General features: G+C 47.5%; 1 protein-coding gene across 5 annotated transcripts in view; it reads right to left on the reverse strand.

Annotated features, from left to right (window-relative positions):
* Positions 1-27017, reverse strand: part of KDM2B (lysine demethylase 2B) — a 715168-nt gene that overhangs the window by 528086 nt on the left and 160065 nt on the right. For all 5 annotated transcript variants that reach the window (XM_069214908.1, XM_069214905.1, XM_069214907.1 and 2 more), the window contains exon 6: positions 24864-24970. In XM_069214908.1, coding sequence (XP_069071009.1) covers positions 24864-24970 — 107 coding nt within the window. The remainder of the gene's footprint in view (positions 1-24863; positions 24971-27017) is intronic.

Raw genomic sequence — 27017 nt, forward strand, 5'->3', positions numbered from 1 at the left:
GACCCCAGGTTAAAGAAGAAAGGAAAGAAAATAAAGCTAATAAAAAAGGATATTTCGGTAAGGGCCCGATTTCAAACAGGGTGGCACAACCGGTGCCTTAGATGAAGTCCAGGTTGATCAGTTCCATACGGGTACCGTTCAGGTGTGGGGGGGGCGTGGATTGATTGAAGCGTGGCGCCCATTTGGCCCACTTCCAGAATGATTCCTTCCCAGCGTGGTCCTGCGGTTGGGCGTGATGCACAGCAGCAGAAACCCAGAGACCCCCGAACCGGCAGCTGATCAGTCCATGTCGCGAGGCATTCGGAGTCGGAGGTGAGCATCTATTGGGGGGGGTGGGGGGGGGGGGGCAGCCTCCAGTGCAGCAGGCTCCGAGGGTTTGTGAGGGGCGCCCGCCCCGGATGCTCAGAGTTCGTCTGCTAGTCGTGGGGTGAGCTCGGGGCCCATCAGAAGGGGGAGGTGGGTAGGCTAGCCACGCTTCCTGGCGAGCAGACGTCAGGGTCTGCTTCGCTCCTGGTGTCTGTTAGTGAACTGGTGAATGTGCTAGCCACTCTTAGGGTTTGTGCTTGGTCCGCTGCCATTTGTGATTTGGTTAGGCGTGTCGTGGTTTTTGTTTTTTTCTTCTTTCTGGAGCTGGAGGTGGTCCATTCTTCGTTTGTTGCGTCTACTCCATGCCCATGCGCCCTCGGGTGTAGGGAAGAATAACGTTTTTTCGTCGCTGATTATACGTAGGCGGGCTGGAAACATGAGTGAATAGGTGATACTGTGTTCACGTAACAATTGTTTGATCTTGAGATATGATGCTCTTTTACGTTGCACCTCCATCGTATAGTCTGGATAGGCTGTTACATTACTGTTTTCCAGGGTAATTGGATCCGAGGTTCTGAAGTGTTGGAGGACCAAGTCTCTGTCTCTGTAATTTAGGAACCGCGCTATCAGGGGGCGAGGTGGAGCTCCAGGGCGCGGGGGTCTGCCAGGGATTCTGTGGGCTCTCTCTATCACTAGAGCTTTGGTGGTGTCTTGTGTTTTCATTATGTCCTTTAGTCAGTTCTCTAGGAATTCCTCGGCACCAAGTGATTCTGTGCGTTCAGGGATGCCAAGGAATCTGATGTTGTTACGTCTTGAGCGACCCTCTGCTTCCTCGGCTCGGCGTTGCAATTGCGTTAGGTCCGACTCCATTTGTAGGATTTTAGTCTTCATGCTTGCTACTTCAGGTTCGACAATTTTCAGCGTGGATTCAGCGTTGTGTACCCTGTCCGAGAGTTTGCAGTGGTCAGCACAGAGCAATGAGACTTCGAGAGCCGCCGCATCAATTTTGCCCTCTAGTGAGGTTTTGGTGTCCTTTTTTGCTTGCATGATTTTGTCAAACTGTAAGGAGTGTGTACGCAATGTTTCGCTCAGCTGAAGGAGTGTTGTTGCTTGTGGTTCAGGGTGACTTACAGGTGAGGAGCAGGCGCCATCCGTGTGGGTCCCCGGTTTGGGGTGTTTCGGTTTGACCATGGTGTAGGCCTATCGAGGCCCCTTCCGGACTGCGCACCGAGCTTGGTTTGGGTGAGGCTGACTGAGGACACCGTCAGGTTGGCCGCGGGACCCAAGTAGCGGACGGGAGGAAATATAGAGGTGGCAAGGGGGCAAAGAGCACTGTGGGGATTATCTTCGCTGGGAGGCTGTCAAGGATCAGTTTAATATGAAGACAAGCAAGTTACTTGGCAGGTGGACAGAGGAAAGTCCTGCTCAGCTGTCGGGCGCAGCTACGCCAGCTGAACGAATTATATTAGTTTCATCCCCCTGGGGCTCGTTGCCTAATGCACGACGTGTGCGTGCCAGCCCAGCTTGCCCGGCTCACCTTGTTGGACTTGTGCAGCTAATCTTGGGTCTGTATGCAATTATATGTGTTTCATTTCTTTTCAGGGTGCTTCCCCTGTGTTCAGCTGGTGCACGCGCCGGTTTCCTGCTGTGGGCATTCGTTTTTCTTAATTGATTTAATGGGACGTCTGATGTCTTTAATTGCCTATTTTGGGGTCCCTTTATTTCTTCTTTTTTTTTTTTATCCTTTTTTGATTTTCATCTCCTTTTTTTTTTCCTCGCCCTTTTCTTTTATTATTTCTTTTCTTGCTTTTCTTTTCTTGCTTTTTTTTTTTTTCTTTTCTTCCTCCCTTCTTTCTTCCTACCTTTACTTCCTCCTCTGGCTGCTTTACTTAATTTTGCCTCCACGGCAAGTATTGCACCTCCGCCGACAGGGCGCGGGTCCCCGCCCGCAGCGCTGCGGCCTCCGTGCCCCTGAGGGGGAGCCCTGCCCAGCTGAGACAGCCTGGGGCCTCCGTGCACGAGGCCTCGGTCACGGCCGGGCCCCAGCGCAAGAGGCGCCCGATCGGCAGAGGCCGAGGCACAGGCGCGCCGCGTCTGCGAGTGAGCCGCCCCAGCAGGGAATCCGGGGGGGCAGCTCCGGGTCGCGATCCCTCGGCGTCTATGCTCCTGCTCCCGATCCGGAGCCGAGGCCCCACAGCCGAGGCGTGGCCGGCCCACGGGACGGCACCCGCAGAACTCCTAGTAAGTTTCTGGAGGGTGCCCCTGCTCGAAGGGGGGTCTTCTTGCAGTGTTACGGACAACAGAAACCACAGTAAGGGACAGGATACATGTCGTTTGGCGGGCCGTGAGCGGAGCTCCTGATTCAGGCGTCCGCTCCGGTAGCCATCTTGACCACGCCCCCCAAACACCAAGTATAAGTTAAAGCGATTTTGAAGCAGCTGTTGGTGGAGGGGATAGGGTTGGGGTTTGGGTAGCTTGTTGCCCATGTGAACCTGGACATTGACAGCCCGATCCCTGAAAGGACTGGGAGGCCTCGAAAGGACTGGGAGGCCTGTTGCTGCTGAGGTGGGTATTGTCTCTACCTCTGTAGGTAGTCCCTACTGAAGCCTTGAAAGGGGCACTGCTGCTGGAGGAACTGCAGAGCCGGACCTAACTCCACAAAGTGGGCAGTGGCATGCTCTTTTTAAACCTCTCAAGGGGAGAGTCTGCCTTTGTTCCAAAAAGCATAGAGCTGTCCATAAGAGATTATTGGACATCTACAGAAAATTACAGAGTGAATCCAGACTTGGTGCCTAAGAATCACAATGGTGCAGACTGCTCTATTCAAACAGTCAGTAGTGTCAACACTAGCCTTGATGGAGTATTTCACTGTATCCTGCCTATCCAAGATCAACTTCTGTAAAGTTGCTGGAGGTTGTCAGAGACCACTGGCAAGATATCCATAACTATGTCCAGTAATATGTGTGAATACCTGCCTAGAAAGTATGTGGTGTACATTTGGTGAATGTCTCCATTCTTTTTGATTCTCTGTTAGGCAGGGTGGTAGGGAATGCATTGGGGTGCAAGCGGCTTGTTGATGCTTGGACAACAAGGCTCTATGGGTTGGAATGTGGCAAAAAGAAGTCCGGATCCCCAGGAGCCAGTCTATGCCGCTACACCACCTGCCTATTGATTGGAGAGGAAGATCATGGTTTCGACCAGGTGCTAGCACATCAGTGGAGGCCTAGTTGAAGGGGGAGAGATGCTACTGAGAAGATTGTTCAGGCTTGAGGACCTCCGTTTGACTTTCTGGCTTGGCAGGATGAGATCAAGCTTCTTAGCAGCCTTTCAAATCACTGTTGCAAAGGATGCAGGCTCTTCAGTAGCCATGGCAGGATTGGCCTATGTTTGGGGGGTGGGGTCTAGACCACTGGCATCCTCGAGGTCATCAAAGATATTGTCTTCATCATGTTGTTTGTTGTTGTCCTCATCACGTTTGCCCAATTTGTAATGTGTGGCATAAGAAAACAAGTTACTTACCTGTAACTACAGTTATCCAGTATTGGTATCTTTCATAAATTCACATGCTTGAATCATCCCCGTCGTCGAAGTGGGAGTCCCACGGTACATAAAATAGCAATAAATAATAAAAAATGTTTTTGCCATAGGCTATAATGGAGCCAGCAATTGCTCACATAGCCTATCCATGTCCTTTTGTGAAAGGACCCAAACCTGCCTGCTGTCCAATCAGGCACCAGCACCCTCTAGAACCTTCTCCAGAGAAGCTCCCTTCCTCAGATTTTCCAGCACGAGAGTGAAAAATTAGAACCTGAGAGGAAATGCGAGCATCAAAGGGGAGGAGGGTGGGTCGCATGTGAATTTATTTATTGGATCTTTCATAAATTCACATGCTTGAATATGAATACACAGCAGTATGGTTGATAAACATTGTATCCAGCGTGGATGGAGGGTGCGAGCATGAAGACCCCTGTATCTCCAATATAAATAATAATAATAATCATAGTAAACTCATACATTTCTGATCGTGAGTTACGAAGGAATACAGATACTTTAAGTACGTGTACATAAATACTGAAATTCATGCTGTAAATACCGATATAAATATATATATATATATATATATATATGTATATATATATATATATATATATATGTATACATATCTATAAATAAATACATATATACACCTTACATATTCACATGGAAGCATAATAGAAAACATGGTTATTTGCATTTCAAACCATATGTCTATAACTAAGGAAAGGTCTCACCTTAATGAAAGAGATGGCGTAGAACAGCTTGTCCTACTAGAGAGTCTGTTCTTTGTGATGACTCCAAACAATAGTGCTGCGTAAAGGAGTGCGCAGTTTTCCATGTCGCAGCCTGGCAAATTTTATCAAGAGCAATACCTTGAAACAAAGCAGCCGATGTGGAGACTGCTCTTGTGGAGTGGGCTCTCGGGCGCCTAGTCAAGGGTTTTCCTGCCTTGGTGTGACAAAATTGGATTGTCGAAGAAATCCATCGGGCTATAGTGGCCTTGGTTACTCCTGTTCCCTGTCGTCCCAGAGAATAAGATACTAGGAGTTGGTCTGATTTTCTGATGTGTTTGGTACTTTGCAGATAAAATTTTAGGCATCGTTTGATGTCCAAAGAGTGGAGAGTTTTCTCTGCTATCGTAGTAGGGTTTGGAAAAAAGGTTCGTAGAATAACTGGTTCATTGAGGTGGAACGAAGATGGAACCTTGGGAATATATTTGGGATTGGTTCGGAGCATAACGAAGTCTTCAGAGAAAACCAAAAAGGGTTCTTTAGTAGTGAACGCCTGTATATCACTGACTCTCCTGGTAGAGGTGAAAGTGAGCAAGGTTGACACTTTCCAGGTGATGTACTTGAGCTCTGCCCTATGAATGGGTTCAAAAGGAGCTTTCATGAGTTGGGAGAGGACAATATTAAGATGCCACTCTGGCGGAGGTAAGCATACCGGAGAAAAGGTGCGGAACAGCCCTTTCATAAACTGTTTGATGACTCTGGATGAGCCGATAGATGGCATGTCAGCCGATCGTCTGTAAGAGGCTATAGCTGCTAGGTGAATCTTGACTGATGCATGGGAAAGACCAGCTTTGGAGAGGGAGAGCAGGTAAGAAAGAATTTGCTCAGGGTTAATCTGAAATGGGTGAAAATTATTCTGAGAGCACCAAACACAGAATCTCTTCCATTTGAGTTTGTATGTCTTGTTCGTGCTCTCTGCTCGTGCCTTAGATAATATCAGTCTACATTCTTGATCAATGTTCATATCTTGGAACTCTCTGTACTCAGGAGCCAAGCATGCAAGTGTAGTGAAGTTGGGTCGGGATGTAAGATGAGACCCTGATTCTTCGTTAGAAGATTGTGGTTGCAAGGGAGGCGGACTGGATTGGCTACTGACCGGAGTAGGAGCTCCGTGTACCAGTACTGCCTGGGCCACTTGGGGGCTATGAGAATGATCCTGCAGCATTCGGTCTTCATTTGCCTGAGGAGCCTGGGAATCAGTGGAATGGGGGGAAAAGCGTATGCAAAGATCCCGGACCATCTTATCAAAAGAGCATTTCCCCACGACCCTGGGAGTGGGTATCGACTGGCGTAAAACTGGCATTTGGCGTTCAGATTGGTGGCGAACAAGTCTAGGATCGGCTGACCCCATCGTTGGAAGATGTCCTCGAGTATGGTCTGGTTGAGTTCCCACTCGTGACAGTTGTCGTCCGTCCTGCTGAGAGAGTCCGCTAGAGCATTGTTGACCCCAGCCAGGTGCTCCGCCCTGAGGCGGACGTTGTTCAGTGTGAGCTAGTTCCAGAGAGACTGAGCTTCTCTTGAGAGGGAGAGGGATCTTGTTCCTCCCTGCTTGTTGATGTAGAACATGCTTGTTGTGTTGTCTGTTCTGATTAACACTGATGATCCTGCGATGCGTGGCAGAAAAGCTTTGAGCGTGAGATGAATCGCCTTCAGCTCTAACAGGTTTATGTGCATCTCTTTTTGGAGCTTGGACCATCTGCCTTGAATGCGCATGTCCTGTAAGTGGCCTCCCCATCCTTCCAAGGAGGCGTCCGTGGTGATGACAAAGTCTGTTATTGGTGCCAGAAAAGTAAGACCGTGGGAGAGGTGGTTGATGTGAGACCACCATTCTAACGGCTGCCAAATTTTTGGTGTGATAGTTATTAAGTCGTCGAAGGATCCTTGCGACTGGGTCCATTGAAGTTGCAGTTCTTCTTGCAGCGGCCTCATTTTGAGTCTTGCTAGCCGTACTAGGACTATGGCTGAGGAAATCATGCCCAGGAGCGATTTGAATAGTCGTACTGAAACAAACTTTTTTGCGGAGATTGTGACAGCCAATTGGGTCAGCTTCTGCTGCCTTGCTAGGGTAAGATATGCCTTGTTTTGGATAGTGTCTAATTCTGCTCCCAGGAAAACTCTCCTGCATGCGGAAAGCACGACTGACTTCTGTAGGTTCACTTTTAGACCCAAACCGTTGAATAGTTTTAGGCAGGCGTTTGTCGCTTTGGAAGCTAGCAGAGATGACGGAGCTTTTATGAGCCAGTCGTCCAGGTATGGGAACACCTGGAAACCCTTGCTTCTGAGGGAGGCTGCGACCGGGGCAAGGCATTTCGTGAAGATTCTCGGAGCTGATCTGAGGCCAAATGGTAGGACTCTGAACTGATAATGGGCACCGGCTACTGTAAAACGGAGATATTTGCAATGCTTTTGGTGTATTGGAATGTGGAAGTAGGCGTCCTGGAGATCTAGAGTTGTCATAAAATCTCCAGGATTCAGGAGGTGCAAGATATCTGACAGTGTGATCATCCGGAAGGATTGTTTCCGAAGGAACTTGTTGAGTTTCCTGAGGTCTAGTATAGGACGCCACTCTACCGACTTCTTCCTTATGAGGAAAAACCGGGAGTAGAATCTGAGAGCCCGTTGTTGAAGAGGAACTGCCTCTATAGCCCCTTTGGCAAGAAGGCTGAATACTTCCGCTTGAAGCAGACGAAGATGGACAGACCTGCCTGATGTTGGTGGGTGAAGCGGTGGCTTTTGTGTGAATTCCAGGGTATGACCGCTTGTCACTATATCCAGCACCCATCTGTCTGATGTTATTTTCTTCCACTCTTGGATGAAGTTGGAAATATTTGCTCCTATTTGCTGATGTCGTGGGCATTGGGGGAGCATAGCCGGTGCCTGTAGAAGATCATTGTTTTCTGGGTTGATCTCTGGATTGCGAACCCTGCCTTCGTTTACCTCCTTGTCTGATATAGGAGGCAGCCGATGATTGCCTGTACTGCTGGTGGTATGAAGGCCTGTACTGGGATTGCTGGTGTTGTCTGTGGAAGGAACTTCGAAATGAGGTGAAACCTCTCCCTCTAGCCCCTAGAAAGAGCTGTTTCCAGTACTGCAGGGTACCCAGGGACTTGGCGGTGTCCGTGTCCGTCTTGATGGCTTGAAGTGCGTCATCCACATGTTTGCCAAATAGAGATTCGCCATCGTAAGGCATGTCTAGCATTCAGGACTGCACTTCTGGTCTAAAAGATGTGGCCTTGAGCCAACCTTGCTGTCGTAAGACCGCGGCACCCGTTAGTTGGCGGAAACCAGTAGAGGCTATGTCAAGAGCGCAGTCGATAATTTCTTCCGATGTACGCTCACCTTCCTGTAGGATCTTTTGTGCCTCTGCTTGTTTATTTTCAGGGATGAGGTCCAGGAAAGGTTGCATGTCGGACCACATTTGGCGGTCATATCGGCCTAGGATCGCTAAAGAATTTGCTGCCCTGACAGTGATTGCAGACATGGAGGAGAATCTCTTGCCTATATTGTCCAGTCTTCGACCTTCCTTGTCTGGAGGAGTAGAGATAGGCGTCAATGGGTTTTTGGAGCGCCTTTGAGCAGCCTGTGAGATCACTGAGTCAGGCTTTGGATGGCCAGTAAGGCGTGCCGGAGAATCTTGGGTTGCCTTGTATTTCTTATCCAGTTTTTGTGGAACTGGAGGAACCGTAGCCGGGTTTCGCATAATCTTTGTGCCCTCGCTCCATATGAAATCAATAATCGGAATGGACTGTACCGACCTCCGTGATTGCTCCTTGAAATCATGTAGGAAACATTCCGACTGGGAGACAGATGTTGGAAGGTGAAAACGTACCGCGGCTCTGTCCATAAGATTATGGAAACCACCTATGTCCTCGGGCGGAGAATCAGAGGGGCGAGGAGGTGGTGGAGAAGGAGTGGGGGCCAAGTAATCATCCCATTCCTCGGTAGGATGTTGTGGAGTGGAAATTTCTCCTTCTTCTTGTTCCTCTTCCCCTGAAGTGGAACCTTCATCTATGGGGGGTGCAGCTAACACCGAGTGGGATGTCAATCTTGGAGTAGCTAGCGGAGGAGGAACATTAACTGGTGTCACCGGAGAGACTGGCGCTGGTGGTTGATCTTCCGCTGCCAGTGGGAACCTTCTCCTATAATCCTGAAGCATGGATTGTAAATCCTGGATTAAGGAGGAAGGCATTTGTACAGTATCTCTGTGTTGAGGTTCTCGTGTTTCGTAATATTGTTCCTGATGAGAGTAGTATGGTTGGTATTGTTCATACTCATCCTCTTCATCCTCATCTTGGTACTTGACATGGAGCTGCAAGGGGCTATGTGCATCTCCGAATGGACCTTCGTCAGATTCCTCCCAGTCAAGAAGATGACTGGGTACTAAAGCCGACACCTTGTTTGGAGATGTGTCAGTTGGATAAATGTCCGGTGCAGGTAGAGATCTGATCCTGACCATGGCTCGGAGATCTGGAGAACTGGAAGAGGCAGGAGTGGCCTCAATCTGTCTACTAGGCACCAGTGCTGTCGATGGCGTGAAAGTTGATGCAGCCGTGGATGGTACAGATTTTTCTGTCGACGGTGGTCTCGTCGACGGTGGTGTCGTCGACGGTAGTGTCTTAGTCGAGGATGACTTCTTTGACGGTGTCTCCGTCGATGGCGAAACCACCGATGACAATGGCGTCGCTGACGTTATAGTCGACGGGGCAGTCGTCGACGGTGTTGCAACCGACTATGTTTTTACTATACTCATCAACGGAGTTTTGAGAGAGGGAATAGGATCCCTTACCGTCGATGTTAAGGTAGTCGATGCTGACGACGGTCTCGTCGACGATGTAGTGGAGACGGTAGTTGTTGGTACCGTTGTCGTCGTCACGGTCATCGACGGTGTTGTCGTCGTCGATCTGATTTTTAGAGTCATTTTTCCAGAAGTGGAAGGCTCTGAGGAAGGAGATAGACGGTAGGACTCCTTCTTTTGAAGAGGAGAGGAAGGCTCAGAGGAGACTGAAGTCTGTAAGCCCTTCCCATGATGTGATTTCTGCCTCTTCCTGGATTTTTCTGTGTGGCCCAGGTCCTCAGATCTGGACCTTTTGTGTGGCCTCTCTGACCCACTCTCCTCACCTGAAGTACAGGATTTGGCCTGTAACCATGTCAGGAGCCTGCCCTCACGGTCTCTGAGGGTCTTTGTGGAGAAGGTGCGACATATTTTGCAGTCCTTAACCTGGTGAGACAATACAAACAGTCTTTATGTGGGTCATCCACATGGAGCCTTTTCTTTCCACAGGTCTTGCAAGGGCGGAAAAGGCCTTTCCTTAAAGAATCCGACATATTTTCAACTCTTTTGAGAGAAAAAGTTCTGAAGTAGAAGAAAAAACTGAGCAGAGCTCAGGGAGACTCCCTTCACACGACGTGCGGTAGAAAATCTGAGGAAGGGAGCTTCTCTGGAGAAGGTTCTAGAGGGTGCTGGTGCCTGGTTGGACAGCAGGCAGGTTTGGGTCCTTTCACAAAAGGACATGGATAGGCTATGTGAGCAATCGCTGGCTCCATTATAGCCTATGGCAAAAAAATATATATATATTATTTATTGCTATTTTATGTACCGTGGGACTCCCACTTCGACGACGGGGATTATTCAAACATGTGAATTTATGAAAGATCCAATACTGGATAACCTGGCTCAGAATGTACATATGATCTGGGTGGCAGAAAGTGGGTCTCCAAATCTGACAGCACAATTGGTACCCCTACCAGTGACGTTGAGGTCGGCATTGATTCCTGCACTGACCCTTTGCCATTGATTGTGGCACTAAGATTGGCGTTGTGCATGGCGCTGACACGGGAACTGTGAATGGCATCGGGCCCCGGGGATCAGTGGAGCCGAACCTGGGAGAGGAGCAGTCCACATCGAGGATGGATCTTCCAATGTGGATCAACTGTAGGCTCCATTGGATCGGTGAGTTCTGAAGCCAGTCCAGAGGAATCGGGTGCAGCACCAAAATGTGGTCGCCTTCAGCTGATGAAACTGCTTAGCTGTTGGAACTGCTGTGGCATCAGAATGGGGCAGAAATAAACTAACTGAAGGAACTGACTTCAGAGCGGCAGGTAGTGCAAACACAGTGACCCCAAGGTAATGTCGGGGTGCAACGGACCAGATGCATAGTCACACACCACCACCTGACGATGTGCAAGGGAACTGCTACAAAACTTTTTAGATCCTGTCTGGCGCCTACGGAAATTCATAATGTGAAGAATCTGAAGTTAGAATTCTCTATCAGAAAAGTGTTTTTGAAAAGTCCTCATATGTGAAATGTTATTTCTGCAGAAGTTCTTACCATGGCATAATCAGAAAGAAAGCAAGAGTCTGGATTGGCCAATTCTTATTTATATCAATCAAACTCAATGCTTTCTTGGACTAGTAAACTAATACCGCACTATATTCAAAACTTTCCTGAAACTGTTATACCAATAACTGATCTACTATTTATTTTAAATCTTTTTATTACTTTTCACTTTAAACATTTTATAACATAGCATGTCTTGCTTGTCACCATTCAAGGATCTGAGCACTCTTACAATCGGCACAACAATGTACACATCCAGTCTGCATTGCAGTTAAGACAATAACATACTGGCAATAACGAACCAGTAACAGCCAACTTTCAACTTGACATGTCTAAGGCAGTTGCACTATATGACTAAGTAATAAATTCAATTGTGAACCAAACGTTACATCAAGCATTGAGAAGAGATAGTATTAGCTGGGCAGTAAGCAAAAGTCTAAGCAGCCAGTAGAGGCGGGATGGCTGCTAGTCAAATAATTTACGCGAATGATATAAAGGCCAGGTGCTGGGTAAATAAATAGGACAAGTAATCAATGGAAGCAACCCTTATATTGTTAGGTGTGCTGCTTATGGTGTTGTGTTTCTCATCTCTGATTGTACATCAAAGGCGGCTGTGAGTCATCATGTAATGTAGCTTGGAATTCAATCATGAGTACATCCCACCCCTGAGATAAAACTTGCTTACAAGCATCTTTGCATCTAAGTGTTTTGTTCTCTGCTTCGTCCATTGTCAGCAATGCTGCTCTAACTCTGAGACTTACAAGAGAGAGCTAGCCTTCATCCACCATGTCACTGTCTGCTTTGCAAGCAATAAAGTAAGGTCTAGAAATCTAGCTATTAACATGATTCCTTGTGCATCGAAACAACATCTGCGCACATGCAGCCCGTGTATTTAAGATAATACCCCCAGCGATCTGTGCAAGACGAGTTGTGACTGCAGCCCAGTAACGAGACAAAGATGTGTACAGTGAGCACCAGCACCTAGAAAAAATGAGTTGAATTAAGCAGGTGAAAGGTAAACCCTACGGTCCATTGAGCATATCCAAGATTATCAAACCTGTTAAGGTCAGATTGAAACTTCCTTCAGATGGGAAAATACATCCTTCCATTCACGTCTGCGTGTTAAAATCGTTTAAGAAAAAAAATCAGTAAATTCTCATATGAGAGAATCTTCTCCAGTTATTGTAGATAATCAATATGAGGTCCAAGAAATGTATATAGTGGAAATTACACATTCTCATTGATTGGAAAGGTTATCATCTTTATGACCATTCCAGGGAGCCAGCTGAAGCAGTCCATGCTTCTCTTCATGTTAGGCATTTTTTCAATAAATACACCAGTAATCGTGGAGCTCCTAAGAAGGGGCAGAGTGTAAGGAGCTTCCTTTCCTTAAGCCACGGGACAGAACCTTTGGCGCTCAGGTAAAAACTGCCTTACTGGTCAAATGGCGCAGTAGCTCTTGTGGCATACTAGCGCTATCTTTTCCAAACCCTTACACGGTGTCTTTCTGATTTCTTTGATATAGCGCTGCTTTCTTTACCCTTAGGTTGCGAGTTTGGGACTTCTTACTGTGTAGCATCTCTGAAAGGTGGCATGCAGGGGAGCTTCCGAAAGTTCAGTTCGTCAGCATCTTTCTAACACTAAAACCACCTGAAAAATCCTTTATTTTTTAAATCATTAGGAAATTCCAATCCACATTTTGTTTAGTTGGATAATGTAGCTGCTATGTCCTTACTTACTCAGCAATATGAAGGCCTTTCCTTTGCACCAAGACAGTTCTGAAGTTGTTGCTAAAATGAACGGCTCTTAAAAGTATGAGATATTTGTAAAGGGAAAACCTACCCAAAAGGAACTGTGCCCTGAAAGGGTAAAAAGTAAAGAGACAGTGAACAAATAATTGAAGGCACAGCTGGTTTCTGAGAGCAGAAGTGGACAGTTACTCCACTGTTATGTAGTGTTCTTGATAAGAACTGTGTCTTCAGAACTTTCTTACACTGGAGCGCTAGTGGGGTTGTGGTGATGGATACAAGGATGTTGCTCCAGATCCTGAGTGCACTGATGGATCTCATTTTTTTTAGGTCGAGCATAGCAACTCGCAAGCGTTGCTCTTCTCGACATGCTGTAATTTATTCTGTTGGCTTTAACCACGCCCATCTTTTTCATTCGTTCCTGGGTCTGCCTTTCAAAAAATCCTTTGATGTTGTTGGTAAATGCTTTTTTTGTTCCGCCTTAGAGACTGACCTTGTTACATGGATTATTGCAAGCTCGGCAAGATAACTTAGTGTGGAGCACTATTTTTCTTTTGCCTCGCCGCTTCGCGCTCATGGCGGTATGTTGTTCCTTACTTTCCTTTTCCTTGATTTTGTGCATCTTTTTTTTTACAGTTTTATGTAGCGCAAACTCAACACAAATGTATTGGAGTGCTTTATGTTTATTTATTTTTGCATTTTTATATAGCGCAAACTCAATTCAAAGGTATTATAGTGCTTTACATGAGCACCGGTTACATTTCACAAAAACATTCATTTTTGGTAACATGGGGAGGTAAAGTGATTTGCCCAGAATCACAGAATATTAGCCAGCGCCGAGACTCGAACTGTGTTCCCCAGCTCCAAAGTCGGCAGCTCTTTTATACAGCGGTTGGTAATACAGGTTCTGCCATTTCATAGCGCTGCAAAGCAAGTGCCATTCTTAACAAAATCCCTATAATTCATTTGCAGTTAAGCTGCTTCTTCTGTTATTCTCTTTGTATTTAGACAATGTTTTTAAAAGTTAGGCTGGTATTGCCAATGTAGAGGAATAATTACTCTAAAAGTTTAACACACACAAATATATGACTGTCCCCTTTTCTTTGCTCGTAACGCTTTTGAACCCCGCATTCTCCAGGTTAAATGCCACAAAGGTGCCTCTTTAAGGTTTGTTTGGTGCTATAAAGGTTTACGTAAACACAGTAGAAAGGGTTGCATCACTAGGGTATCACAGCCAGTCTGTAGAAATGAAGCAAAAACACTCCCAAGATGGCAGCCTAGTTGTGTTCTCTCTCCTATGGCAACAGGCCTGGGAGGGCTTCTGTGCACCTGGCAGACATCCACTACACTCCAAACCAAAACACATATGTAAAGACATTGGCCCTCATTATGACATTGGCGGTAAATCCCACTTACCGCCACGATGACTGCCGCCAACTCACCGCAGCGGATATCTATTCACCATATTATGACACACACACACACCAATCTGTAAGTATTCACCCACATACACAAATCCGCCAGCCCAAAGGTCAGTGATAAAGTGGCGGTCTCAAAATCCACACCGTTACGCCAAAAGAACAACAGCCACCACATTATGACCCACTAGTCACCTCGGCGGATATTCAACGGCGGTAAACCATTGGCGGTATACCGCCACGCTCAGAACGGACACCCACAAACAAAACAACACTACATTGGACAATTAAAAAACACACACCTGACACCCATACACACCACACACACACACACACCACTATAAAACACACACCCACATTACCCACAATCCTTTACTATTTCAAACCATTGCCAGCAGAGAGACACCAACACCACTGACACAACTAGAGCCACACACTATTCACACCTATACACCACTCACACACCTCACAACACACACCCCAACACACCCTCACCAACACCACTCACACAACACCCATGGCAGCACAAAGACACCCCTGTTTCACAGAGGAGGAATTAAGGGTCATGGTGGAGGAAATTATCAGGGTAAAGCCACAGTTATTTGGAGCACAGGTGCAGCAGATATCGATAGCTAGGGAGATGGAGCTATGGCGGAGAATCGTGGACAGGGTCAACGCCGTGGGACAGCACCCAAGAACTAAGGATGACATCAGGAAGAGGTGGAACGACCTACGGGGAAGGTACGTTCCATAGCAGCAAGACACCAGCTCGCTGTACAGAGGACTGGCGGTGGACCCCACCTCCTCCCCCACAACTCACAGCATGGGAGGAGCAAGTCTTGGCAATCCTGCATCCTGAGGGCCTGGCCGGAGTAGGAGGAGGACTGGTCTCTGGTAATTCAACTCTCTATTACAACTCCCCCCCTACCTGCATGCCATCACATACCCCCACCCTCACTCCCATCACTCCACCACTTCCCACACAGACCACCATCACATTGCACTCATCCCAATGACAAGCCCTGCATGCTGTACCAATGCATGGACACCACTCACAGCCCTGCATGGCCACTCATCACTAAAGCATGCACACCACAGAGAACTAACTGTCCCACCATACACCAACGTACACAAGTGAAAGCTGCCAGGGAAAATCCAACCAAAGAGGGCAAGCCATGGATTCACAATATGTCAGACACAGACACCATAACACATCATTTACATCCCCACAGGTACCCCAGCCAATGTCAATAGAGAGGAGGTGCCAGCACTATCCAGTCCCCCAACTGAAGAGGCTCACAGAGATAACAGCAACTCTGGTCTTCAGGATCTGGATGACCTACCTGGCCCATCAGGGACCTCTGGACAGCCAGTTACCCAGACCCAGTCACACACCACCACAGAGCCTCCCCCATCAGGAAACACCACCACAGCACCCACCCAGCGTACCCGCACCTCTGTCCCCAGGACACGTCAATCAGCAGTGTGTCCACCTCTACAGGGACCACAGGCCACACCTCATACCCAAGACAATCAGGGACCTGGGGTCAGTGGCAGTGGGCACACGGTTAAGGGGACAGAGGCACAGGCCAATAGGGAAACTGGGAGGAGTGCTGTGCGCCAGGGGGAGGACAGGCCCAGGGAATCGGCTCTCCAGGAGGCACTTGCAGAGATCCTGGAAACCTATCAACATTCCCAGAACACGATGGGCCAGATCCTGGACAATGTGCAGGAGAACAGGCGGCTACTGGAGGGACAGAACAAGGGGATCAGGGAGGACTTGCAGGCCATCAACAACACCCTGATCTCCATAGCAGGAGTGCTGGCAGACATGGCCAATATTATGAGGGAGGCAGTTTCATACCAGCGGGCCCCTGCTACTAGCCAGATATCTGAACAGCCTTCCACCTCAGCTGCCACTAGTGGCCAGGAGGTGCCGCCACAGTACTCACAGGCCACCAGCACCCCTCCCCCTGCAGAATAAGAACCACCCTGCAAACGTTCCCTGCGATCCAGACAGAAGCCAGAGACACTTGCCAAGACCACCGCAAGGAAATGAGACTCTCCTGATCGTCCCCCTTGTGTCCCACCCTGTCACCCTGTCCCCCTTGAGCTACCATTGCTCCCATTCCTATGTCCCCACGGCCAATGCACCTGTGCTACAAACAGACTGGAACAATACCCTGAACCTTCCTCCATCATCACCCATTTCAATGCTCCATATTTTAGCACTTCAATAAACACCCTTTGAAAAAATAAATGTGGCTTATGTCATGTACATCAAGTATGTATTCAATGAAACAGGTACAAACACTGCAAATCAACTGTACAGAAAATGAGCATAGGTTAATGACCTGTAGCTGGCTGCAGTGATCACACCAGGAGTTTATGTGAGGTCACCAACATCTGCAAAATGAATTGCCAGAGGGAACAGTAAGTGGGCATAGAAGTGGGAAATATCAGCATGCCATTGCCACACAAATTCAAACAAATGTAATTGAAATGTGAAGTAACGCTGTCCTACCTGTGTGTCATTGGAAGTATTGTCTGATCACAGATGTTCTGTCATCCTCATCCTCTGCCTCCTCATCCTCATCCTCCTCATCCTCACTGTCCACAGGGTCCACTGCTGGCACACGGGCATCTCCAGCCTCCTCCACCTGCAGGAATGGGACATGGTGTCTGAGGCCAGGTTAAGCAACATGCAGCATGCCACCACTACCTGGCAGACATTCTTTGGTAAGTAGCACAGAAATCCACCTGTTAGATGGAGGCACCGGAACCTGGCCTTCAGGAGGCCAAAGGTCCTTCCAATTATCCTTCTGGTTCTCCCATGGGCCTCATTATAATGTTCTTCTGCCCTTGTCCTGGCATTCCTCACAGGGGTCAGCAGCCATGATAGGTCGGGGTAAACGGAGTCACTTGAAATATTGAGGGACAACATTTAGCCGCACACGATCCCATTTGGCCCACACCATAACCATACACCAACATATACTGGGTGGGAACTAGGGCTCACCTATTAGCCACACCCTGTGCCTCTGTAGTTGGCCCATCACATTTGGGATGCTACTATTCCTAAGTACAAAGGCATCATGCACCGACCCAGGATACTTAGTATTGACGTGGAAGATGTACTGGTCCACAAGGCACACTATCTGCACGTTCACAGAGAGGAAACTGATTCCTGAACACCTGTTCATTCTGGCGGGGGGTGGAGGGGGGGGGGGAGAATGTGGAGGGGGGAATGCAATATGTGTTCCATCAACCGCCCCAATTATGTTGGGGATATGCCCCACTGCATAGAACACGGCCTTCACTGTGGCCAAATCTTCAACCTGGGGGAAAAAAATGTAGCTGCACATGTGTTTAATTAGGGCAGACAACACGCTGGTCAGCACTATTGAGAACATTGGCTGTGACATTCCTGCTGCCAAGCCGACTGTCACTTGGAAAGAACCAGTTGCCAGGAAATGGAGTACAGATAGCACTTGCACAAGAGGGGGATCCCAGTGGGGTGACGGATAGCAGATATCAGGTCAGGCTCCAATTGGACACACAGCTCTGGGATTGTGGCCCTGTCCAGTCTATAGGTGAGGATAATGTGCCTGTCCTCCAGTGTTGCCAAGTCCACCAGGGGTCTGTACACAGGGGTATGTCTACATTTCCTATTCATCCGCAGCGGTAGCAATCTAAGGGACAGAAGATTGAGCAGCCAGTCACAAACTAAACAATGGAGCTACAACAGAACTTTGCATCTTGTAAACTTGTAATGGGTCATTGTGATTTGTCCAGTATGTTCTAATATCTCCTGAGACACAGCATTATTCCAGGGTCTGCCCCCCACCCTAAAAGGCGTCCGCCTATCTTTTGTGGAAGGACAGGTGGAATTGAGGTAATTCCGCTGACATTGTGCGCCGTTGCGGGAGGCGGTCGGGAACCGCCGTGCAACTCCTCATTGGTTATAATTGGGCTCTATGGGGTACAGTGGCCAAAGGTGATCAACGCCGGCAGTGACATTATGCACCGCCACGGACGTGACCGCCAATTTCTATCTGATTCCTCACTTGCTACCTGACCTTCCACAGGAGAGGACCTACACTGCATGTGCTGCTGTGGCCTGTGTCTGGAACCTACCATGGCCCGTGTGACCGGGGAAAGGGACCCAAGCCTTCACTTTGGAAGAGTTGGAGAGACTGGTGGATGGGGTCCTACCCCAGTCCAGATTGCTGTATGGGCCTCTAGACCAATAGGTGAGTACACTGTGGGCACGATGCATGTGGCATGAATGCATGGAGTTATGTGTGTGAAGGCCTCATGTAAGGGTGGTGGGTGGATGTCCTCTGGGCGGCGTACAGATTGTGTGCTGGGCCATGTGTGAGTAAATGGTGATGGAAACGGGTATGGTGGGCCATATGTTTAACAGGCAGGACTGTTTATCTAAATCTAGTTTCCTGTGTCTATTGCCTCTGCAGGTCAGCGCCCATCAAAAGAAGGGTATATGGCGTGCCATCGCCAAGGAGGTGCAGACCCTGGGGGTCTATGGCAGGCAGAGCACCCACTGTTGCAAACAGTGGGAGGACCTGGGACGCTGGGCACGGAAGACGGCGGAGGCCCAGCTGGGGATGGCCTACCAATGAGGAAGGGGTGTTCGTCGAACTCTGAACCCCCTGATGGCCCGCATCCAGGCGGTGGCCTATCCTGAGCTGGATGGGCGCTTGAGGGCATCACAGAAGCCACTAGGGGGTGAGTACAGTGCCCATCATTACAACTTACGCATGGTAGGGTGGTATCCGGGTGGGAGATGTGTGTCACTGGGTGCCCCTAGGCCAGGCCTGACATTTCAGCGTAGGTCCCTGGGTGGCTAGGGTTCAGAAGGGAAAATCTTGCAACCTATTTCGTAGGCATCCACTACTGGTCAGGGCTGCGTGAGTCCCAGGTGTGCTGCATTTGGCGGTGTGTCCCCTTCCCCATGCCTTGGCCGCTAACTATTTCTCTGGTAGTGCTATGGCATATTGCGAAGGGTTGTTCCCTGTGTGTGAGGGTGCTGTGTACGCCAACGGTGGTGTTGGTGCAGCCACTGACCAAGTGTATCCTTTGTCTCTTCACGGGCAAACACAAGCACCACACTTCATCCCACAGGCACTCACACAAACACCATCAAGTTGCAGACACACCAATATCCACTATTTCCACTGTCTCCCCCTCCTCTACCTCCCACCCAGTTCCGTCCACACTCACACATGCATGCACTACATTATCATCCACTACCAGCATCACCACACTAAGCAGAACACACACCTCACTGGCGGACACCTCCACATCCCATGTGTCCTATCTCAGTGTGTCTGTCCCCCCTCCTAAAATACACAAAGACAAGCACTCAGACACCCAACAGCCATCCACCTCACAACAGCATACAGCCCATGCACCTCCACCCAAAAGCAGCAGACAGACACCTCCAACGACCACTCCTTCATCCTCCACTCCCATTCCTTCTCCCTCTTCCCGCCCCAATGTCCCTAAAAAACTGTTCCTATCCACCACTGACCTCTTCCCTACCACTTCCACCCTGTCCTGCACGCATGGCCAGGGTAGAAAGAACGAAGTCAGGCACCTCAGCCACACAGTCCACTGGCCCAGTCGTCACCGCACCCACTGGTTGTGGAAAGGGATCCAGGACACATGTCCTGCAGGGGAAAGGAGCCTGCACCAGCAGGCAGGAAGACCAAGGAGACTGCCCCAGCAGGCAAGAAGGGAAAGAAGCCTGCCCTAGCAGGCAAGAACGGAAAGGAGCCTGTCCCAGCAGGCAAGAAGTGAAAGGAGCCTGCCCCAGGAGGCAAGAAGGGAAAGGGGCCTCTCCCCAGCAGGCAGGACGACCGAGGAGCCTGCCCCAGCAGGCAGGAAGACAACGAGCCTCCAACAGCAGGCAGGAAGACCAAGGGGCCTGGGTCAGGAACTGTGACGGAGCCCCCACTACCAACCATGGTTGTGCAGCCGTCCGAGGTTGCAGGGGGTGGGCAGGATCCTCCCCCCACCAGCAGCACCACCACCACTGTGCAGCCATCCGAGGTTGCAGGGGATGGGCAGGTGCCTCCCTCCACCAGCAGCACCACCACTGTGCAGCCGTCCGAGGTTGCAGGGGATAGGCAGGAGCTTCTCCCCACCAGCAGCACCACCACTGTGCAGCTGTCCGAGGTTGCAGGGGATAGGCAGGAGCCTCCCCCCACCAAAAGCACCATCACTGTGCAGCCGTCACCGCCGGCAGACGGTATGTAATCCTGCCTCAATGGGCTGCTGTGCAGCCTGCTCCCTCCAAAACCAGTGAGCAACACACCCACCTGAGAGACTGTGACCTTGCACTCCCCAGGATCAAGCACAGGGCAGGTTGTCCACTCCAGAACCAATGAGTATCAAACCCACCTGAGAGACTGCGGCCCATCACTCCCCAGGATCAAGCACTGGGCAGGTGGCCCCCTCCAGAACCAGTGGGTATGACACCCACTTGAGAGACTGTGGCCCATCACTCCCCGGGATCAAGCACAGGGCAGGTTGCTCCCTCCTGAACCAGTAGGTATGACACCCACTCGAGAGACTGTGGCCCATCACTTCCCAGGATCAAGCACAGGGCATGTTGCCCACTCCAGATCCAGTGGTCTTGTTACATCTCCCGTCTGAGGTGCCCCACATTCCCCGTCCCCGTGAAGTGCAGGCCTATTTACCAACTGATGCCCCTGCAGTGTTCTGTCCATGTTAAAGCAGGTGACATGTGTGGCCTTGGACTTTGGCCAGTGGCTATTTGGCCTACGCAAACTGTGGACTGGAATGTGTCCCTTTCTCTGTTTATATGTATATAGCTATTATTGTGCCTAACTTATATTTCATACTGTGTTGATCTCATTACATTCACTTTTGCAAACTCGTTTTGTCCTTGCATTATTCAGCCGGGTTACGGGGTAAAAAAATTTTGTAATGTAACTGCTTGTGTGTGGGGTGTGGTTGTGTGTGTGTGTGTGTCACTGTCGTTTTCCTCCCCCATCCCTTGTGTGCTAGGCACCTGTACTCACCGTTGTCGTCTTCGCTGGCATTGGTGTTCGTGGTGGAGCAGAATGTAGAAGATCATCAGGAAGACATGCAGTTCAGGTTCCATGGCGGCGTAGTTGTTCCCTGTGTCTCCCAGGGTGAGTCCTTTCCCTTTTGAGCTCAGTTTCCGCCAGGCTTTTGATGTCGTTGGTACCGCCCCGGAAAAGGTGGCGGATTGCAGGATCTTAATCTGGTGGGTGGAACATTGACTTCCGCCTGGCTGAAGGCAGCTGTTTTATATTTTTTCCTTCAAACCAAACCAACCCCTCCTCCCAGCTGCTTTACTGCTCCCCTGCCCATCGTTGTTCACCACCTCTCTGCAGAACTGAGCTGCTCACACACCTTCATTACCACCCACTGCCCTGCTCCACCTCTGTCCCCACCATCACGATTTCCTTTTTTGTAGGGTGCCCCAAAGCTACAATACGTTGCCATGCTGCTCTTTTGACTAAAAAGCATTGTAGAACATCATATTAGTAACAAAAATGGCTGCAGCGCACCATAACAGTTACATGCACACCTGTGGTGATGGATACTTCATCACACTGTGGTCGGTCATAACATGTAAATAAGGGTTTGTGACACATAGATGAGTGGCTGCATCTTGCTAGGGTGATTATTTTAGTATTTTGTATTGTTTTGGCAATTGTGTTCAGCATTGATAGCAATTTTTTTGCAAATACTACACAGCATCAGCAACAAGTATTGCCAAAGACAAACAGTTGCTTAACTTCTAAAAAAAGTTGAGACCTATTTGCATTGCCAGTGCTAGTTCTTTTTTTTTTTTTTTTTTTTTTACACTTTTTTTCCCCTAGCCTGATAGTGTCCCATCTGGATGTGCACCAAGAGTCACTGGTGATTGTGAGCTTGTCATCCAGATAGGTGGAGGATGGTTGTGATGGCTTTGTAAATAAAGCAGCTGGTTTTAAAGACAGTACGGGTTGGCAACTGGAGCCAGTGTAGTTGCATCAGGTTGGAAGTCTTGAGTCCAGGTTTAATCCAAGTGACCTGTAATTAAAAGATGGATGGTCGAAGCTGTTAAGGGTCACATCAGTGAATCAGGTTTAGCCTAGCTGATGCCTGCTACTCTTAGCAAATATGAAGAATTTGATCTTAGTTGAGCTTTAAGTAGGTGCTGGATTCCAAAATCATACAAAGAAAGAGTTTGGGGTGGGAGCAAGGTGGGCTCTTCAAGCAGAAAATGCCAAAGAGATGGCAAGGAAATACAGGAAGCGACACATACCTAGGCTACCCTGTTTTAGGTTTGAATCTATAATAACTGAAAAAAGTCTACCGAAAGGGAAGCAGTCCTCATCAATGTAAACATACAAACACTGATAATGAAAGGGAAGTGAGGGAGAAAGAGTAATTTTGTATTTCTTCCTGAAGGGGCCCACATAATGCAACTGTTATACAAGGTAGCAGCAAGAAAGACTGGTCTCATAGTATTATGCTTGGGTTTTCTTGTTTAGGGATGACACTAAAATATTGTTGCTTCCAATTTTGCGTGTGTGGGTTAAAGGTGCATGATTTAGAATTATGTTTTAGGTCTGAGTTAATTATTTTATACACTGTGGAGAATCTGGGAACACTGAAATCATATTTTATAATTTGGCAGTTTTCAACGCCTTCATTGATTTGTGAAATGGCTGGCTCGTAAGAATCTTGGTCAATATGTACTATCATATTTACATGAAATGAGTAACCCCTTGATACATAAGAACCCTTTTCAGTATTATAATAGTTTGGTTACCAAGCACCCCAGGCTTTATACATTTAAAGCAAGGTGTAGAGGCAGGTACCAGTATAAAGAGTGCTGCCGACATGCACACTGGATAGTGGTAAAAACAAGACTTTCCACATACCAACAAAATTCATAACTGCAAGGTGCCCCATTGGTATGTGTGATACTTACAGCTAATCCTGGCTTTTTACCAAATAAACACTGAAATCAGGACATCCTATGCATACTATAAGTATGAAGTTGTGAAAATTCAGCAATAAAAAAGGTTTTTGACTGACATATATGTAGTGAACAATGGAGAAATGGGTGAGGTATTTTGGAAATGCAGCTTTGAATCTGTGTCCTAATGACATAACTCTATCTAGACCTTTGGTGAACAAATGTCAACAATTTTTAAGTACTGGCAGGTCATGCAAAATTAAAATATATTCCCGCAAATCAGCAAGCATGCATAACTGCACTTAAAGAATAACATGAGGAGATATGCAGCTAGTTTGGTCTCTGAGCACCAAATGCCTGTCATGTGCAACAGAGCTTTCTGCTTTACCGTGCTCTTAAAAACCCTAACTACAGCTCATTCACCTCCCCGTTTTCCCTGTAAGTTTTTGCTTCTATGCTTGACCCTTTCCCCTGCCCTAGGCTGCCTTCTCAATGTATGCTGTTTGGTAGCTGGCACTCCCGCTTCCCTAACAACTGACAAAGGCTCACTGGATGTTTTCATTGATCCTTGCTCTATGCTCCTTTTGGGGGTTTTCTTTCCTTCCTCTAAGCTTCCAGTGTTGGTGCCATGACAAGATTCACCATTTTTAAAGTCTTGAATAAGCAAAAGTAAAATCCCTCAACATCATAGATATTGTTACAGCACTACTTCCAGCAAATTGGAGTTTGTCCTTTATGGCTTATCACAGTGGGGCAATGACTCCTCGCCTGCGCAAGTGAAAAAACAACACCAAACTCTCTCTTGCCCCACATAAATCTGCAGCAGTCCAGGCTCATATGAATCATATGAGGGCCCTTAAACATGATTCCTTTTCTAGGTTACATGCAGTGAGTCACAGTTCTGATAGCCCTTGCTCTTTTCTGCCCTGACTATTTCAATAAGCTGAATATTGTCCTTTTCAAATATATACAGGTATAGTGGCAGGGCCCCAACAATACAGAAAATATCACTTCAGATGAGCTGTAGGCAGCACTTCATTCTGCAGTGCACACTTTACACTGATCACCAGGTGTATGAGAATAGTGCCAGGCTTCTTAAGAACTGACCCACGTGTTTATGATGCCCTATGGTCTTCAGATACACTGATTGGTGTAACACATGCAAGCAATAGGGTTTTGATAGAGTGCTTGCTGTTCTTTCTGGAAGCAACACTTGCAAGAAACAGTAAAATCCAATTTCAGAAACAACTAAAAAAAGTATTGATTAACCAAGTAACATTTTCCTTAATTTTATGAACAGCTACAGAGTCGTCAATGGATGCTCTGCCTATCTAGCTCCCAAAGTCAAGTGGAAACAATACAGAAACATATGGCACGTTTAAATTAGGACAAACATGACAGTTTACCAACAAAAAAAGTTACGTAATGTCTCTTGCCTTAACACAACATATCTTTAAACTAACACACTTCAAGATAAACGCATCTAACGCATGTTGAATGGAAAATCAGATAGTAACAGAAACACAGTGATGTTAACACTTAAGATAGACAATGCAGTTCACCCAAGAATAATTTGTGCTATTTAAAGTATGGCAAACAAAAATCATTAATAGTTAAACAACAACGCTGTTTCCTGGATTTAAAATTGCTACCAACAATAAATTCAATAATGAGGAGATAATTAAAGGAATTTAAGCTTTTTGCAAACAGAAATGTTAACTCAAAAAACGCTAACTTACTTTTTAACTTTCGGATACTTCATTTCAGATAATACATTTGTGGAGTCTGCTTGCTGCTCCTTCAAATGCTGTGGCCACATATTGTCTACCCAATCAACCAAGTCAATCTACAATACCAAAACAATTGTTAGTTAATATGCAATGAAAAATGTATAATATGAGAAAGTGTAAGATGAATGCAGTATCAAGATACATCAGACAGAACAAATGTGTAAGATGAATAGCATTAGAACACATTAACATATAACCATTAAGTTTACCTTAATACATTTTGTCCATAAACTGTATCTCGTTATCAATATGTGAGCACCACACCACCTTGTGGCAAGAACATTTGATTCACGTATGCAGCCACTTTCCATTCCCCACATAAGTTGCATCACTTACCCCTGTAAAATGAAACCAGTGTTATCCTATTTCGTTTTGTTAGTCTGAAGGGTTAGTCACACTATTTGCATCATCACAGATTGTTTTTCTGCAGATCTGTGATGTCCATATCTCCAAGGATCCACCTTCAAGCCTCAGTAAGTTATCAACCCATGGGGTTGTGCAGTGCCCTTGGGGCAGTCATTATGATGGAAACTGGCCGGGGGTTCTACTACTTCTGGACTCAATACTCTTGTTCCTGCTCGATTTTCCATTATTTAGCACATGGTCATGCCACTCCTCCCAAATATTTATATGCTGTCCATTCATTGTTTTGGAAGTGTTGTAGCACTGATTTCAATGTTGTCCCTGTCGTGTCCCTGAAGTCTGCAGTATCTTGAAAGTTTGCTTCTGCATTCTCAATTATCACTTTCTTATGTTTAATTTTCCAGCCATGTGTGTTCACTCACACGATTACCCTGTGACTTTCGGAGTAAGGTATACTGGGTCTGTAATTTTAGTGATGCCTCCTAGATGATCACTCTAAAAATAGCATACTTCACTGCACTTCTTTACATCTAGCAAGCACTGCTGTCATACGGATCAGGATGGATGGCTTAGGGACCTGATGCTCTTGGGCAACCACTAACAGGTGGGGCCAGCTACTTTTCAATGTCAGGCAGGATTTTTCCTGTCTGGCTTTCTATGTGTGATGTTAAGAAAAATAGACATGCCAGTGTCCCCTTCAAAATCACCTGCTCCTGCTTTTCAGTGCATCTTCATACTTATCAAGAGCTAGAAGAATTTCTGGTGACTCCTTCATCCAGTAGGAAGTGCAGGAGATATGGGTGACTCCTACCAGTAGCCACAGTTCACTCCAATGGTAGTAACTCACTGAACAGCTAGGGCCTTTCAGAATGAGCCCCAAAGGAAGAACAAAGCCCACACAGGCAGAAAATAACAAGGAGATGAAGTACAAGGCTGAAGGTGAAGAATGGAGAAATTGAAGACCAAGCTGGAGCTGTAGATGGCTGTGTCTAGTCAGACAGAATTCCCAAGGAAATCTGCAAAAAATGAAAGCCATAAAGAGAAAACAATGGGGTGACGAATGTGACAAAAAATACACTAAAAGAGTTGAGAAGCTCCTTTCTTCTCCAGTCTTCTACATACATACCGTTGGCCATCTTCGATTGGGACTGACAGACTGGAATTACTAGTTCTACTGCCGTCTTAGATTGGCCAGAAGAAAAGGAGACTCTGTCCCCTCTCTCTATAGAGAATGTTGGTAAGAACAAGAAGACTATGTCACCTGCCGGTCCATCCTGGAGTTGCCGAGTGTTCACGTAAGTGAATAGGCCCAAGATCAGGGATGATCAGGCAGATGCACAGCTCAAATCTGCTAAAGCAGGGTTTCAATTCTGACACGTGGATGTGAAAACCGAGGAGCTCGAGACCAGAAAGGCATAACTGTTTGCCACTGTGGGAGCAGAGAGAAGCCTCCAGTTCACTGAGACTCGCTGCATTGAATGAAAAAGTTAACACCCAGCACAAACAGGCATAACAATACTTTCACACTTGCGTCCTTTCTCTGTCTGAATATTGCTGTTCTGGTAGAGTGGACTTGGTGCTGCTCTTCCTCACCAACTGTGCACGATTAGAGGCTTGTTCTCCTTGCCCTGGTATCCACCTCCTTGCTCCTGGACAGACTGCTCCTTCCTTTTCTTATGTGGCCCCATGTCCAGGAAACACTCAGCACCTAAACTCAATGAATGTACTGCCCAGATTACC

The sequence above is a fragment of the Pleurodeles waltl genome, chromosome 11 (assembly GCF_031143425.1).
Source record: "Pleurodeles waltl isolate 20211129_DDA chromosome 11, aPleWal1.hap1.20221129, whole genome shotgun sequence".
Taxonomy (NCBI): Eukaryota; Metazoa; Chordata; class Amphibia; order Caudata; family Salamandridae; genus Pleurodeles; species Pleurodeles waltl.